This window comes from Carassius carassius, chromosome 23 (genome assembly GCF_963082965.1).
Source record: "Carassius carassius chromosome 23, fCarCar2.1, whole genome shotgun sequence".
NCBI lineage: Eukaryota > Metazoa > Chordata > Actinopteri > Cypriniformes > Cyprinidae > Carassius > Carassius carassius.
In genome coordinates, this window is record NC_081777.1 from 24664824 (window position 1) to 24680267 (window position 15444).

Consider the following 15444-nt stretch of genomic DNA (forward strand, 5'->3'; position numbering starts at 1 on the left):
GCAGCAAGATTAAGTTTTAATGAGATAAAAATAATACACGTCACACCTCTGTTTATCAATTTGCACTGGCTACCTATAGCTGTTCGAATTAAATTCAAGGCAGTAATGTTTGCCTACAAAACCACCACTGGCTCTGCACCCTTCAGACTTATGTGCCCTCTAGAAGCTTGCGTTCTGCAAGTGAACGTCACTTTATTATGCCATCCCAAAGAGACACATAATAACTTTAACAGACTTTTAAATAAAATGTTCCTTCCTGGTGGAGTGACCTTCCCAGCAAAGAGCAGCTTAAAGTCCTTAGCCAACTTCAGTAATTGGCTAAAACACATCTCTTCCATCTTTATTTGACCCTCTAACTCTAGCACTCTATATTCTAATTCTATTCTTAAAAAAATAAAACACTTTTTTTTTTTATAAAAAAACAACTTGCACTCTGTTCATTTACTAACTGCTTGTTTTCTTAAAAAAAAAACTAACACTAGCTTCTATAATCTTTTTGTTTTCAGGCTATTTGTTTTCTTTTTATTATACAATTAACAAAATCAAGAAAGGCCTCTAACAGTAGCTTGCTCTTCTTTTTCTATTCTATCTGTTTTCTTTTTTTAATGTATTAAAAAAAAATAACATGCTACATGTTCTGCGTTAAGCTAACTGAGACTTATTATAGCACTTGCGTATCATTGCTCTTTTGTTGTTTTTGATTGCTCATTTGTAAGTCGCTTTGGATAAAAGGGTCTGCTAAATGTAAATGTAATTTATTTAGTAATGATTAGAAGACATTTTCAATTTTACCACCAACTTTAATTTTAATACGAAGTACTTAAAACATTAGCATCCAGAATCTAGTATTGCATATTCATTACATAAGAGTAATAATTGTTTTGCTAGTCACTCTCCCAAAAGTGACGAGTATCTAATTTATTACTTTAACAAATTTTATTGTCATTGAATTCTATTGGAATCTTTGTTCAGATATCAGCTGTTGATTTCTGAGAGGATTTTTACACAACAGCATTTTCAACTAAAAACTTTTTATATGTTTTAGTAGTTCATTTACAAGGCAACAGCATTTTGGAGGCCTGAAAACGTAAACTTTTGAAAACAGGGTTCACAGTGCAAGTTTTTAAAAATAAAAGCAGTGATGTCATGTGCATGCGTTCAGTCTATGAGCAAATGTTTGTAAGCACGTATTGTTTCTTTACAAACTGACATCACCAACTACTGATCTGGCATGCATAATACACCGTTTTTGTGAATCTGTGTGAATTGAGGTAATTTTAACAACAACAGACAACGTATGCGAAACCTTTTAAATACGCAGAGGAAAACTTTTCAGTTTTTAGTACAAATGTTGTGTAAACATACTCAATGTTATTCATTAGTATGTTTATCATTTGTTGTTCATACCTATTCCAGTTTTACTTGTTACTATTAATAATAATTACCAACATCTATTCAATTTGTCATAGTACTTAAGTAAATAGACAGTTTTCTGGGATAGCTGGTTGTCTGGTGCAGTCTTAACAACCTGGAGCTTAACACACAAAACTGTGGAGATGATCATGGACTTAAGGAGAACCCCCCCTGCTCTCTTCCCCCACTCACCATCGTGGACAGCACTGTGGCTGCAGTAGAGTCATTCAGGTTCCTGGGCAACACCATCTCTCAGGATCTGAAGTGGGACACTCACATCGACTTCATTGCTAAAAAGCACCAGCAGAGGTTGTACTTCCTTCACCAGTTTAGGAAATTCATCCTGCAACAGGAGCTGCTAAAACAGTTCTTCTCTGCTATCACTGAGTTTGTGTTCGTCCATATCTGTCTGGTTTGGTTCAGCTACCAAATCAGACATCAAGAGACAACAGACAGCCAGACCGCTGAGAGTATTATCGGTGCCCCTCTGCCCAGCCTCCAAGATATTTGCATCTCCAAAGTGAGGAAAAGGGCTAAGAAAATCACCTTTGACCCACTCTTTCTTCAAACTATTGCCTTCTGGTTGGCACTACAGATCACTGACTTCCAGAACAGCCAGGCACCAGAACAGTTTTTTCCCGCAAACTATTTTCAGCCTGACCAATTAAACTTCCATAATTATACATTGTCCATCACAACTGACATATTTATACACGGAATCTTAAATGTGTACACTTGTAAACTGCACACTTTGTAAATAACATATATACACAGATATTTGTACATTTATAAAGATTTTCCCAAAGCTTCTGTTTCTGTAAATAGCAAATTATTAAAAAGAAAATTCTTAGTGTTATATACCATCCCTACTGTGTTATTCCTATGTATGTCTGCACTATGTTTGTACTTTCTTTTGTATTGGTAGTTCCTGTCATCAAGTGAAGTTCCTCGAATGTGTAAACATACTTGGTAATAATGAATGAATGAATGAGGCATAGTTAGAGTAGTTCGTAGTAACACTGGAAAGATATTGGTCACTATTCTGTTAGTTATTAACATATTTAGATAGTATTAGTAACATTAAAATAGGTATTACTACTTGGGTTTACACAACAGCTTTGTTAAAACGGCTTGCCACACACCGCCACGGTAGAGAGGGAGCGGTTACGCGAGCACGCACAGGCTATGAACGCGCACAGGTAGATTTCTATTATCAGTGTTCAGGAAAACTGGAAATCACAGTCGCGAAACTCGAAGTGGCACATTAAAGGGGTATTCTCCAATATGTCAGCCCGATCAAGACCTGGCTATTATCGCCAGGAGGTGAATAAAGCTGTTTGGGAGGTTCCGGAGAGATACAGAGATCTGAAACAGGTGGGGTCGGGGGCATATGGTACAGTATGGTGAGTGTACTCTCATTTTCTGTACTTCCTGGAAAGAATTGTGCTTTACATTTTAAAAACGCGTAATTCATTGTGATTGTAGCAGATCCATATATCCGGCGTCTATTCAAAACAAATGATGTGGAAGGAGGTAATCAAGCGAAAGTGAAAGATTACTGTATATATGATTAGATGCCCAGAAGTGGTTTGATAGAAATTCAGTTAAACAGTGTATTTGAGAATAAGACTATATGTTTTCTCTCTGCGTCCTTATAGATATTTAAGATAAACAAAGATAGAAAATGAGAGTTCCAAATGAAAAATCAAGTGCCTGCTAAATTAAGTTGTGTACAACTCATTGTGTTACTATGAGGTTAATAATTGTAAGATGGCAAAGGTTGACTAACATTGCCTGTGGTCAGGTGATGATGGTTTATTGCATGTCCTTAACTTTCCATATTTGATTTAAAAGGCCCAGAGTAATATACCACTATTGAGACATATCACACACATTAATATGCCATAAAAAAATCCACTTTGAAATTATACTGTAGGTTATTACCATTTACTATCCCTAAAACCACTCGTCATCAGACCAATCTTTCATATAATTAAAATACATCACCTACGAAAAACAGAAATATATGTATCTTTAAAAGATACATTACTTCTTTTAAAAATAAATATTTTAGTATAGGAGTTTCTTTTGAGATGGCAATATTGTTTTGTTGTAATTTCTACTGTATTTATGTACGGTAGTTTGCAATTTGTGTACATAATAGTGTTACTATTATATTATGTATAATATTATTATTATATATTATTTTATTAGTTATTATTTGATTGCTTCCTGTAAAAAAAAACATTAGTAACATTAAAATAGATATTGGTGCAGATTATACAATAGCTGTTAAAATGGCCCATAGTACTCAATACAATTTATATTTATGTACTCTAGTTTGAAATGCATGCGTGCATTTACAACTGGTGATTTGTTCCTCAGCTATGCACTTGACCGGAGGACAGGGGCAAAGGTGGCCATCAAGAAACTCCATCGTCCCTTCCAGTCTGACCTGTTTGCCAAAAGAGCTTATCGGGAGCTCAGGCTACTCAAACACATGAAACATGATAATGTAAGACACCTAAAAATGACACTCAGTGATGAGAGTTTCTCATCTGCCCAGTCATAAATGAAAACAATTTGCAGGCTTCATTCTGTGCTGTATTTAAAAATCACTGGTATTATGCTTACAGGTTATTGGACTCCTGGATGTTTTCACTGCAGACCTTTCTCTAGACAGATTCCATGACTTGTGAGTATTTCACAAGTGCTTTGACTGTGATTGTTTTTGATATTAGTAATTCTTGGATGCATGATCATCATCTGATTCGCCCTGTCTTTTGCACAGTTACTTGGTCATGCCTTTCATGGGTACTGATCTAGGAAAGTTAATGAAAATGGAGAGACTGTCAGAGGACAGGGTCCAGTATCTGGTCTACCAGATGTTGAGAGGACTTAAAGTGAGTAAACAGTAAAAAGTGTTTTTACGGCAGGGCTGCAGTCTGAGCCCAACTCTATTTAACATCTACATGAATGAGCTGGCTGCAGCAATAGAATGCTCTGATATCCCTGGCCTCACTCAGATGCCTGCTGTATGCAGACAACCTGGTTCTGCTGACCTCAGTAATACTGAGAAAATGCCCTTCTTACTTGAAGATGACAACACAGTTGTGCTAGCTGCAAAATTTTTGCATGAACCATTCACAATGTTAGATGTTAACATGATTAACTCTAAACTGACTCACTTTATCTTTTCATGTATATAGATGGATTTTATTTATTTATTATCCATGTTGTGTTGTTGTTGTTATGTGTATGTTAATGCTTAGGCAACGTTGTGTTAAATAAATCTTAATTGAATTGAATTAAAGTGAGTTTTGTAAGACTAGTAATAGTTACTCTCTCAAATATATTGTCATGAATCTCTTTGTGTTCACAGTATATCCATGCTGCTGGAATCATACACAGGGTGAGTAAAGTGGTTTTACATGTCATATATAAACATGTATTTCTTACTGCAAAGCCACTGACTTCATCTGTTAAAACCTGCAGGATCTCAAACCGGGCAATCTGGCAATAAATGAGGAGTGTGAGCTTAAGGTATCTCATCATGTGCATGTGTGAAGTGGTAATTGTATAGTCATGCTGTATGCCTCTTGTCAAGATAAAGCCTGGTGTCTTATATTAAAGATCCTGGATTTTGGTCTAGCACGACAAGCAGACAGTGAAATGACGGGTTATGTTGTGACACGTTGGTACAGAGCACCTGAGGTCATTCTTAGCTGGATGCATTACACTCAGACTGGTTAGTACTGTGTTGCATGCACTTTATATATTTTTCCATACTGTGATTAAAAGCATGTTAATACAAAATAAAGATCAGTGTTAGTCTATTTTATTGCTATCATAAAGGTAAATATAGTTTTTTGATTAATGAGATATTGCACAATTGCTATTTAAACTGATGATAATACAGAGACATGTTTGATTAAATGTTTCCCATCAGTGGACATCTGGTCAGTCGGATGCATCATGGCAGAGATGCTGCTAGGGAAACCACTGTTCAAAGGAAATGACCGTATCCTTCCTTGCAGAAAAGCCGTGGTTTTTATATACAAATTTAAGGGGGATTTTTGTCATTGTATTTTTGATTTGGTGATTACCTCCCTTAGTCTTATCCCCAGTATGAATCCTTGACCATTTCCCAGACCTGGATCAGCTGATGGAGATCATGAAGATTACAGGGACGCCCACAAAAGAGTTCACGGCCAAACTACAGTCTGAAGATGTGCGTTTTAGTTACATTTTCATACTATGACTAGTTTGCAGACCACTCACTATATATTATGAGATGTGAAAATCTAAACCATTTTTTTCTAGGCTAGACACTACATAGCAAAGTTACCAAAACTTAGAAAGAGAGATCTTCGGACATTGTTACCAAATGTTAACCCACAAGGTAAGAGCGTTTCTTGCTCAATGCTAAAGGGGGATGAATGCGTATTTTTCACATTTTTAATCAGTGTTATCATATATTATATTGTGGATATATCTTAATTATGAATACTTCATGTATAAGTATTTTATAATGCATTTTGCTTATTTTTTTATTATTTCTATGTATTTATTTTCAATTAATATGCATTTAATAATGACATCATATAATTTTTTTTATATTGCATTGAATATTTGTAATTTTTCAGTTGGTCATTCTCTGCATCACGTCGTAGCAGCACGGTGATTGCATCTTTTTAAATATGTCTTATCACCCGTGCGTTTCTGGATCTGATCGTTACCTGGTGCCTCAGGATGGTCATGTTCGCTGCCTCACGTGTCTGGGCATTAAGCACGCTGAGAAAGCGTTCATGGATGTTGCATGTTCTCTGTGTGGGGATATTACCATCTTGGAGTTGCATAAAAGAATCCAGGCTGGATGAGTGGTTTGTTGGAGGTTCTGTCACTGGTTCTCAGCACTGGTATATCCTTGTGCAAGCCCTGAGGGACCTGCATAAGGGTGGTCATTACCTGGCAGTTCTACGTGAACTGCATACTGCGTCTTGCGTGCAGAAATCGAAGGCCATGTACATTCATGTCTCGATCCTCCTGTGACACAGTCCAGTCCTGCATTTCCCCTTCGAGGGTTGGGCAAATCAGTGTAAGACCCTGCCCAAAGAGTTCCCTAACCAGGAAAACCCTGTCAAGTCCTTCAGTACTCTGGCAGCCAGATGTGGCAAAGCGTCCGGCGCCAGGCCTTTCATACAATGAATTCTTGAAACCTGGTTAGTTGAGGCTAGTGCCCATATGAGTGGCCCAATTGGGATCCCATTTGTGTATTTCCACAGTACAGTTACAAGGCCCGTGTTTCCCCTTGCAGGCTACGCTCTGCATCTCTAGATGATGCAGCCTGAGTCATCTCAAAGACTTCCATGTGCAAAAGGATCCTTTTGGGTTACTCACATGAGTAAATATCACTCAGCCCCCTCCGGGAGGAGGCAACTCCACAGCGTACCTCTTCCAAGTAGGAAGGGCATGCTTTCCCAGTGTTATCCAAGTCCTACTGTTTGGGTTGCTCGAGGAACAGCAGTAGTCGACCTTCTCTGTGTAGAGCATGGTCCTATAATCTGCCTTATAGGAAGGTTCGGGAGGCCTACACAGGGCACTGGAGGGGGCAGCACCTGTGGCGCATTGGTAGGGATTCCCAATTTGTTGGTCACCGACGTGATCTAGAGAGTGACCAACTGAAAGGGATAATCTTGGTTACATAAAGAAGTGAAAAATCATGTTATCGACAATAAAGAAAGAAACACATGCATAAACATTTTAACCTAAAATGTTCATGTCATAAATAAAATGTCCATAGATTTTTATCAACTTCATTTACATTTACGAATGTGAAGATGTTTTATTCAAAGCAACTTTTATTGCATTTAAGGTATACATTTTATTAGTTCATGCAGTCCTTGGGAACTGAACCCATGACCTTGTTGAGTTTGTTTGCCAAGGAATGCATGAACTACTTTTTGATCTAAGCACATATTTTATGAGTGCATTTGATGAAGATAAGTTTGAATGTCACTAAATTTCTTGTCATTTACTTTATGTTGATTCCTTCACAGCAATTCATGTGTTAGACAGCATGCTGCTCCTGGACCCTGAAAGTAGAATAACAGCGGCAGAGGGACTGGCTCTTCCTTTCTTCTCTGAGTTTCGTGAACCAGAGGAGGAGACTGAGGCCCCACCATATGATCATTCTCTGGATGAGGCAGAGCAGTCAGTGGAGCAGTGGAAAAGTAGGTTTAAATGACTTTAAATTCACAGCAATGGTGTAATAGATTAGGCAACCAATTATGGACACTTGTTTTGCTCAGAGGTGATGGATTAAACTTAAAACATAAAAATTATGGATTTTTTTCTTAAAAGCTTCAGTTTTTTTAGCTTTACAAGATGTTAAGTTGATGGTCTGGAATCATGTTGATTACTTGTGGATTATTGTGTTTTTGTCAACTTATTTAGTTAGTATTTTACTCTTAAATATGCTTAAGTTTATTCCGGAGAGTGAAGATATAACCAGTTTCTTTTTTCTGTTCCTTCTGTTTTCTCCTTGACCTCAGAACTCACCTTCACTGAAATTCTGACCTTCCATCCAGCACCAGTGGTGGCAGAATCTAAAGAGACGGCTCTCTGAGATTGCTTATTTTTACATCATCAAGGCTTTACATTTTATTTGTACCATGTCATATACAGACTTTGAACTATTTTTGTGAGCATACTGTTTAGTTTTAGTTTATCAGCCTGTTGTGTGTTAATGTCTGGCATGGTTGAACAAGGCACAACTGAACTATTGGCAGACCTGCATCATTCTGCAATTTGAGTTGAAGATTTGAGTATAAATCTTTGCAAGTATGGAATAGTAGTATCTTTATTTTGTATTAGTAGTATTTTTTATTTTAAGCAAAGCACATCACTTGCCAGCATTATTGCTGACAAATAATTACACTGGAGATAATTTCACTGAAATGCCACAGTATAAATATTTGTATGTTTTATATAGTTTACATTTAATACGGAAATAGAAAAAACTATTTTCAGGTTTTGCCAAACACCACAGCCAAGTACTTAGTATCTGCAAGAGTATTCATTTTAACAGTTTGATAACCTGGCCACAGTCACAAATACAGAGTCCAGAAAAATAATGTTTTTATGCAAAGGAAAATAATGTACAATAAGCATGTTTTTAATTGATTACATAATATTTTTCTTGTATATTTTTAATTCAGGGTTAAAAAAGTAGGATTAAAAGACAATTGGTACTTTTTTCTGCTTTTGAAGTTGTTTTCTTATTCATATCTTCAGTGCGTGCGTGCGTGCGTGCGTGCGTGTGTGTGTTTTAAGGATTTCAAGATGTTTCCATGACACTTGAACTTGTTTGGAAGTCAACTGAACTGAATTTCTCATGATATCCAACAGAGGGCGACATTTACACTTTGTTTGCTTATCTATAGCATTTCACAGTTACACTTTGTAGCTGCATTACGCTAGAAGCTCCATTTAGACTTTAGGTCCCATGCCCAGCCCCTGTTTTTATTTATTTTATTAAAGGTTTTCTAATGCATTTGATTTAGCAGTGAGCATTGCTGCTACGTGCCAATACTGCACTGTAGTTTCATATGAAGGGTTATACTCATTTTAGGTCAATAAGTGCTAAATTGACCTTTGAACTTCTAGTTTAGGGACACAATTTCCTATCCCATGAGAGTCATTCTCTGTTCCTGTAGCCTGTCTTTGATACCTAGCCTTTTTTTGGCCTCTGTTTAGAGTCCTTGTGTGGTTCATGTGGTCAGAGAGTGTTCTGCCTGAAGCAAAACAGAGGAGGGGAAAAATACATATTTCATCCTGCTTACTTCTTGGCAGCCAGATGTAATGACACAGAATGAGAGAGGAAGATAGCAAGCAAAACCAGTTTCTTCTCTCTCTGGATGTTTTTATCAGGTGTTTGGACTCTCATTTTGATGGCACCCATTCACTGCAGAGGATCCATTGATTAATAAATGATGTCATGTTAAATTTCTCGATATCTATTCCAGTGAAGAGCATCATTTATATGATGATACATATATTTTAGATGTAATTTAATGACATTTAGATGTTTTAAGTGACTAAAGTGTCCAAATACTTATGCTACTGTATGTTTACAGTATGCGATTTCACAGACAACTCTTTACACTAAGAACACTATGTCCTGTGAAAAAAAAAAACTATGATAGGCTGTCCTTGTTAAACTTCCTGTCTTGTGCAACACTCTTGAATTGAGATAAACATAATATTTCATTGTTTGCTTATGTTCACATAGTTTAGTGATCTTAAACTATTGCATACTTATGACTTTAGCTTGGTTTTCTCAGCATATACTTTAAGTTTCTAATGTTTACAAGGCTACATTTACTGGATCAAAAATATTATCACAATTAAAAACAACTCTAAAGAGTCACATGATCCTTCAGAAATCTAATCTAATATGTTGATTTGGTGCAAAAGAAACATTTATGTTTATTATTATTATTATAAATTCAGCATTTATTTGAAGTATAAATCATTTATATCATTATAAATGTTTTTACTGTCAACTTTGCTCAACTTATTTTATTTTTGCCAGAGGTGGAAAGTAACGAATTACATTTACTCGCGTTACTGTAATTGAGTAGCTTTTTTGTGTACTTCTACTTTTTTAAGTATTTTTTTTAATCTGTAATTTTACTTTTACTTAAGTATATTTAGTTTGAAGTATTGTACTTCGCTACATTTTAAAACACATTAATTACTGAGTAAAAAAAAATCGCTCCCTGGAAGCTATGTCAGTAAATAATGGGCAGGAGGGCAAACTGGCGCTTAAATCACAAGACAGATGCAGACGGACAAAACAGGCGTTAGTGGTGCAGACACCGCTGAAAACGAAACCCCGTCATATTCTGAAGTTGAACTTGAAGGAAATGAAGTGAACCCCTGCCCATATTTATACTCTATTATGCTGTGTATGCTGTGCTTGCCTAGGGAGACCAAACTAGCAGTTTATAAAATCTCGACAAGACATCAACCCCACGTAATGTAAAAAAAAAAAACAACGGTCAAATATGTACTATTGTGTATTATGTATTGTGTTAATCAGCTACAAGTCGGCTGACTCGATTTTCTTCTCATACATTCCCGCAGCGTCACAGTGCATTTCCCTAAAGAAGCCGAGCGACTTCAATGGGGCTTTCTTTGAACAGTTTTTTTCAGTGCTCCGAAGCTAGACGGTCATTGGATAAATGCTGCGATTATGTCCCGCCCACGGACGCTCAGCGTCTCTGGAGGTGAATGAAGACTGGGCTTCCGCGTGATGATTGGAGGATCTGTCGATCTCCTTTTGACTGACAGCGGTCTGCACCATAAGAAGTCGGTGAAGCTGTTTCACGCTCAGTCCCATGATCGCGGATTTCTCAAGTGTATTCGAAAGACAAACTGCGGCAATATTTCTTGATATTTGTAAAATGCAGAACCACCACAAAATTGAATTGGTAACTAAGATTGAAAATGTGCGCGCGCACGCACACACACACACACACACACGCACACACACACACACACACACACACACACACACACACACACACACACACTATAGCCATCTAGTGGTTAAAGTGATTTATTACCATTTTTAAACTGAATTTCCCCAAAAATGGGCAAAAATCTTACATTAAACCTTATAAAATTATCCATGGTATCCCCATGTATGAAAGTTAGAAATCTGGGTCTTTTATGAAGTGAATTTTACCTGAAATGCTTTTTTCTTTTTTTGTAAAAAAAAAAAAGCCTATTTAAATAAATATTTATTTATTTATAGAAATGTAAAAGATTTAAATCCTCCAAAAACTGTACAAAGTTTAGTAAAAACATAATTGAACAGAGTAAAATTATATTTGTAAAAAATTTAAATATTTTACTATTACAAAATGAAATGTTATTGTCTGAGGTCAAAAAGACCCCGAGTGTCATTACAAATGAAGACCATCAGAGGGTTATAATGTAGGCCGAAAATGAGCTTCCCCTCTTTGAAAGACCAGCAGCCGCCAATGATATATATATATATATATATATTTATATTTATATTTATATTTATTAAATATATATTTATATTTATATATATATATTTATATATATATATATATATATATATATTTTTTTTTTTTTTACAACAGGACAGCAAACTAAGAGACTTGCGTTTTAGACACCATATTGCCGGTTTTTGCTCTATTTCTACAACAAAAATTTATTCCAAACACAGCCACCAAAGCAAAATTTTGCATCTCTGAGCAACATGACAGTGTTTCGTTTCTGAATGAATCAACCGTTTAAATGATTTGGTTCAATCGCAATGACTCACTTATTAACAGTGACTTGCTGACACATACTGGCCATTTTAATTTCACGTTTAAAGTATCTTTTGATTTTTTTTTTTTTTTATAATTAAGTTTTTATAATTTCAAATGAGTATTCAACATTTTATGTCTGGCATATCAAAACATTATTCATGCATTGGTAACTGCAGGTTAAATGCATTCTTGTCCTGCACTAAACAGTGTGTAAATACATCTAAATGCCACGTCCGATGAAGCTTTTGCATTTCCTTTGTATTGAAAAGATGAGTTTGTTGATAATGATTTGCCTGGTAACAGCCCAAATGTTTTATTATTCTAAATAACTGATTCCTTTAATTAAAAACAACTAGTTTGAGGTTAATATACCTATCCCAGGGGTGTCAAACTCAGTTCCTGGAGGGCCGTAGCCCTGCAGAGTTTAGTTCTAACCCTGCTCCAGCACACATATCATGTAGTTTTCAAATAAACCTAAATGATTAGATTAGCTGGATCAGGTGTGTTTAATTAGGGTTAAATCTAAACTGTGCAGGACTGTGGCCCTCCAGGAACTGAGTTTGACACCCTTGGCCTGTCCCATTTTGACTCCCTCCCACTGTTAAAATGTAACTAAGTAATTTTTACTCCGAGTAAATTTTAAATGAGCTACTTTTTACTTTTACTTGAGTTGATTTTTTAGACTGGTACTTTTACTTGTACTTAAGTAAAATTTCATTAATGTAATGGTACTTTTACTTGAGTAGAATATTTTTGTACTCTTTCCACCTCTGATTTTTGCTGAATACAAGTATTAATTTCTTTAAAAAATGATAAAACAAATCATAATAACCCTGCAAAGATTTGAACCATTTTAACAGAAGTGTATCTCAAACTAATTGAAAATGATTCAATATAAACACCAATATATGTATTTGCTCTTGGAAAGTAGGTTCAAAAAGTTTAAATGCAAGAACTACAGCCAAAATAATTAAGGCATATTTTCAATAAATTAAAAAATGAAGAATGATATGCAGTTATTTTCATTTAAATGCATTTATATTCTTACAGTAACAGCTATATACATCTGTTTATAGTTTAATATATACAATTTAATATATCATTTTTTTAATGCTTTTTAAAATCTGTCTGACCCCATACTTTTTAATAGTCAAGTAAATTTGTAAATATTTCTGCATTTAATAATCTTCCTCTCATAAGCAGTCTTACTCTCCTGCTTCCTGCTCTCTGCATATTTTACTGTTTACTTTCTCTCTATGTCTCTTTCACAAGCACAGGCAGATACACGTGCCTCCTCGCTGTTTAGCTGATCTTAAGGAATCCTTTGGCTTAGCGGGCTGCGCAAGAGGAAATTGCTCAAATGTTCTCAGTAAAGGCCCCAGCATGGATCAAGGACCCGGAATCCCTGCAACCCGTCGACTCTGCAGGGACAGCGAGAGGCCTGGAGGAATGAACGTGACAGTACAACAGATGGTTCTCCTCCAGTCAGCAGACAGACTATGGTTAGAATGGTATTTTAGGTATCACTATGCTCATAAAAATAACTGTTAACCAAAACATATGTGCGTGATCTTAAGAAGTATTATATATATATATATATACTTGTTTTTATTCCACATCATAATTCTGTTGATGAAGGATAATAAAGTATGGGCGAGACTACTCATAGTGCAGAATTGAATGCATCAGGACTGTTTTCTGAAAAGATTTAGTGCAGAATGTGCTATCTTTTTCATCTTTGAGTGTTCTCTGATGGTCTTTATGTGTGGTATCATGCAAAAGACCCTAGAGAGCCATAATGTGCAAGATTGCACTTGACTGAAAAATGTCCAGCTCCCATTCTGGCGCAACCAAACCTGTCAAAGCTATAAGTTTTACAGCTGCCTAAATAATGTGAAGGTCAGAGGTGGTTCCCTTTTTTGAGGAATTCAGCTGTTTTAAAGAACAGAATGTTCCTGGTTGTAAGTGATGTAAGAATAACACAGCAACATCCTCCTCCGTTGGAAAAGTTCTGGGGGCTTTAAGATTTCTTTAGCAGTACAGAAATTGTGGTCGCAGTGTCACTGTGGTCAGTTATGCAGTTGGCTCATATATAAAGTGTATACCAAAAATTTTTTTTCGATGGTTCACTATTTGTTCATTTGTCAGGAGAGTTCTTTGTTACTGCTGACATTCAGTTTTAGATTACACAAATGCTGCTAAATGCTAAAGTAAGATGTTATAAACAATATAACATTGTATAAACAGCATAATCAGTTGCTTGCTAGTTACTAATACATACAAATAGACAAGAGAATCTTATCATATTTTAAATGGAAGTTACATTTTGGAAATTTTCAATCATATCCCGCTGCATTCTGTGGTCATGATAATTGTAAACTATCTGGTTCGTGTTTCATGCATTAAATGCTTTTGTAGAAACTGTGATGGAAAACAGTGGCTCGATGTCAGAAAATGTTTATTTGATATGGAACCTCTCCTCCTATTTCTCATCTACAAGGTTATATAACTATTTAAGTATTTACATAACATCCTTTCCAGAAATTGGGGAGTGAAGGTAAATCAGAATTGTATGGTCAAATAGCCATGTACCTGCATATGGTAACAGTATGTAGATATGCTTGTGCAGATGATAAGGCAAAAGCAGATGGATATGTGATATGCTGTGCAAGAGAGGGATGTAATGAATCATTGTGGTCTCTTTGCTCAATTAGCTCTTGAGGGACAGTGTCTGGCAGCAAGGTCAAGGTTTAGGACACACATTTTGCTTAATACACTTAGATCACAGTGCCCTGTTTAGGAATTCCATTAGAATTGCAAAATGTTCTGCTTTCTCTGCTCAGAACATTTTTAAACCATTTGAAATTGAGTGCATTTAGCTGACTTGCTGTTTTCATGTTGCTTTTTTACTTCCAAAAGTTCCCACACCCATCCTAATTTCTCTCTGAATTACATCAATGCATATTAAATGAAACTTAAATGTTCAGGTTCAGGTTGACTTTAAAACGGTTTAGCAACGTTTGGAACAACAGACCAGCATGCATACATTATTATTAATAAAAAAACAAAAACAAACAAAAAAAACAAACAAACACAACAACATGAGGTGGCCAGATTATTTATTTATTTATACATGCATACATACGGGACTATTTAAGTGAAACACAGGACCATTTAAATGATTTAAATGGTATAAAAAATAGATTAAAGAGTGTTTTTAAAAAGCGCCAGTGCATTTAACACACTTTTAACCCTTTTTAAGTGACTTGCAAAAGCAGATTAACCTAAATTATTATTATTATTATTATTATTATTAAAAGTTAGAACTGTGCAAAGTGCTGTAATTTAACTATGTAAAAACTGTTATTTGTTTTTATATATTTTTTAAATATATTTCTTGCCGTGACCGTTAAAGGGTTAAAAAAGTGCACTGTCCATTTAATGGCCTGCAGTGGCAGCTGTGCTGTTAACTTTGTCCCTGCCACACAAAGACACGTTAAAGCTGCTTTAAATGTCCCTCATTCAATTGTCCTTTCCCTATACACACACACACACGCACACGCACACACACACACACACACACACACACACACACACACACACACACACACACACACACACACACACACTAACTTGCCATATGTCTACCCGTAAGCCCCGCCCCCGGCTCCTGAGATCC

General features: G+C 35.9%; 1 protein-coding gene across 1 annotated transcript; it reads left to right on the plus strand.

Annotated features, from left to right (window-relative positions):
- The first annotated feature begins 2558 nt into the window (after positions 1 to 2558).
- mapk12a (mitogen-activated protein kinase 12a) lies at positions 2559 to 8671 on the plus strand. The gene is made up of 12 exons (XM_059506695.1): positions 2559 to 2816; positions 3799 to 3928; positions 4050 to 4108; positions 4205 to 4316; positions 4796 to 4825; positions 4909 to 4956; positions 5047 to 5161; positions 5363 to 5434; positions 5565 to 5644; positions 5737 to 5815; positions 7473 to 7646; positions 7968 to 8671. Exons 1-12 carry the CDS (start codon positions 2698 to 2700, stop codon positions 8039 to 8041), a joined length of 1092 nt encoding a protein of 363 aa, XP_059362678.1. The 5' UTR covers positions 2559 to 2697; the 3' UTR covers positions 8042 to 8671.
- The last annotated feature ends 6773 nt before the right edge of the window (positions 8672 to 15444 follow it).

Excerpts from the sequence above, each read along its gene's own strand:
- mapk12a (XM_059506695.1), top strand. The coding sequence starts at position 2,698 with ATGTCAGCCCGATCAAGACCTGGCTATTATCGCCAGGAGGTGAATAAA. Across the intron at positions 5,435-5,564 it reads ACTGTTCAAAGGAAATGACC|ACCTGGATCAGCTGATGGAG; the intron begins GTATCCTTCCTT and ends ACCATTTCCCAG. Across the intron at positions 5,816-7,472 it reads ACCAAATGTTAACCCACAAG|CAATTCATGTGTTAGACAGC; the intron begins GTAAGAGCGTTT and ends ATTCCTTCACAG.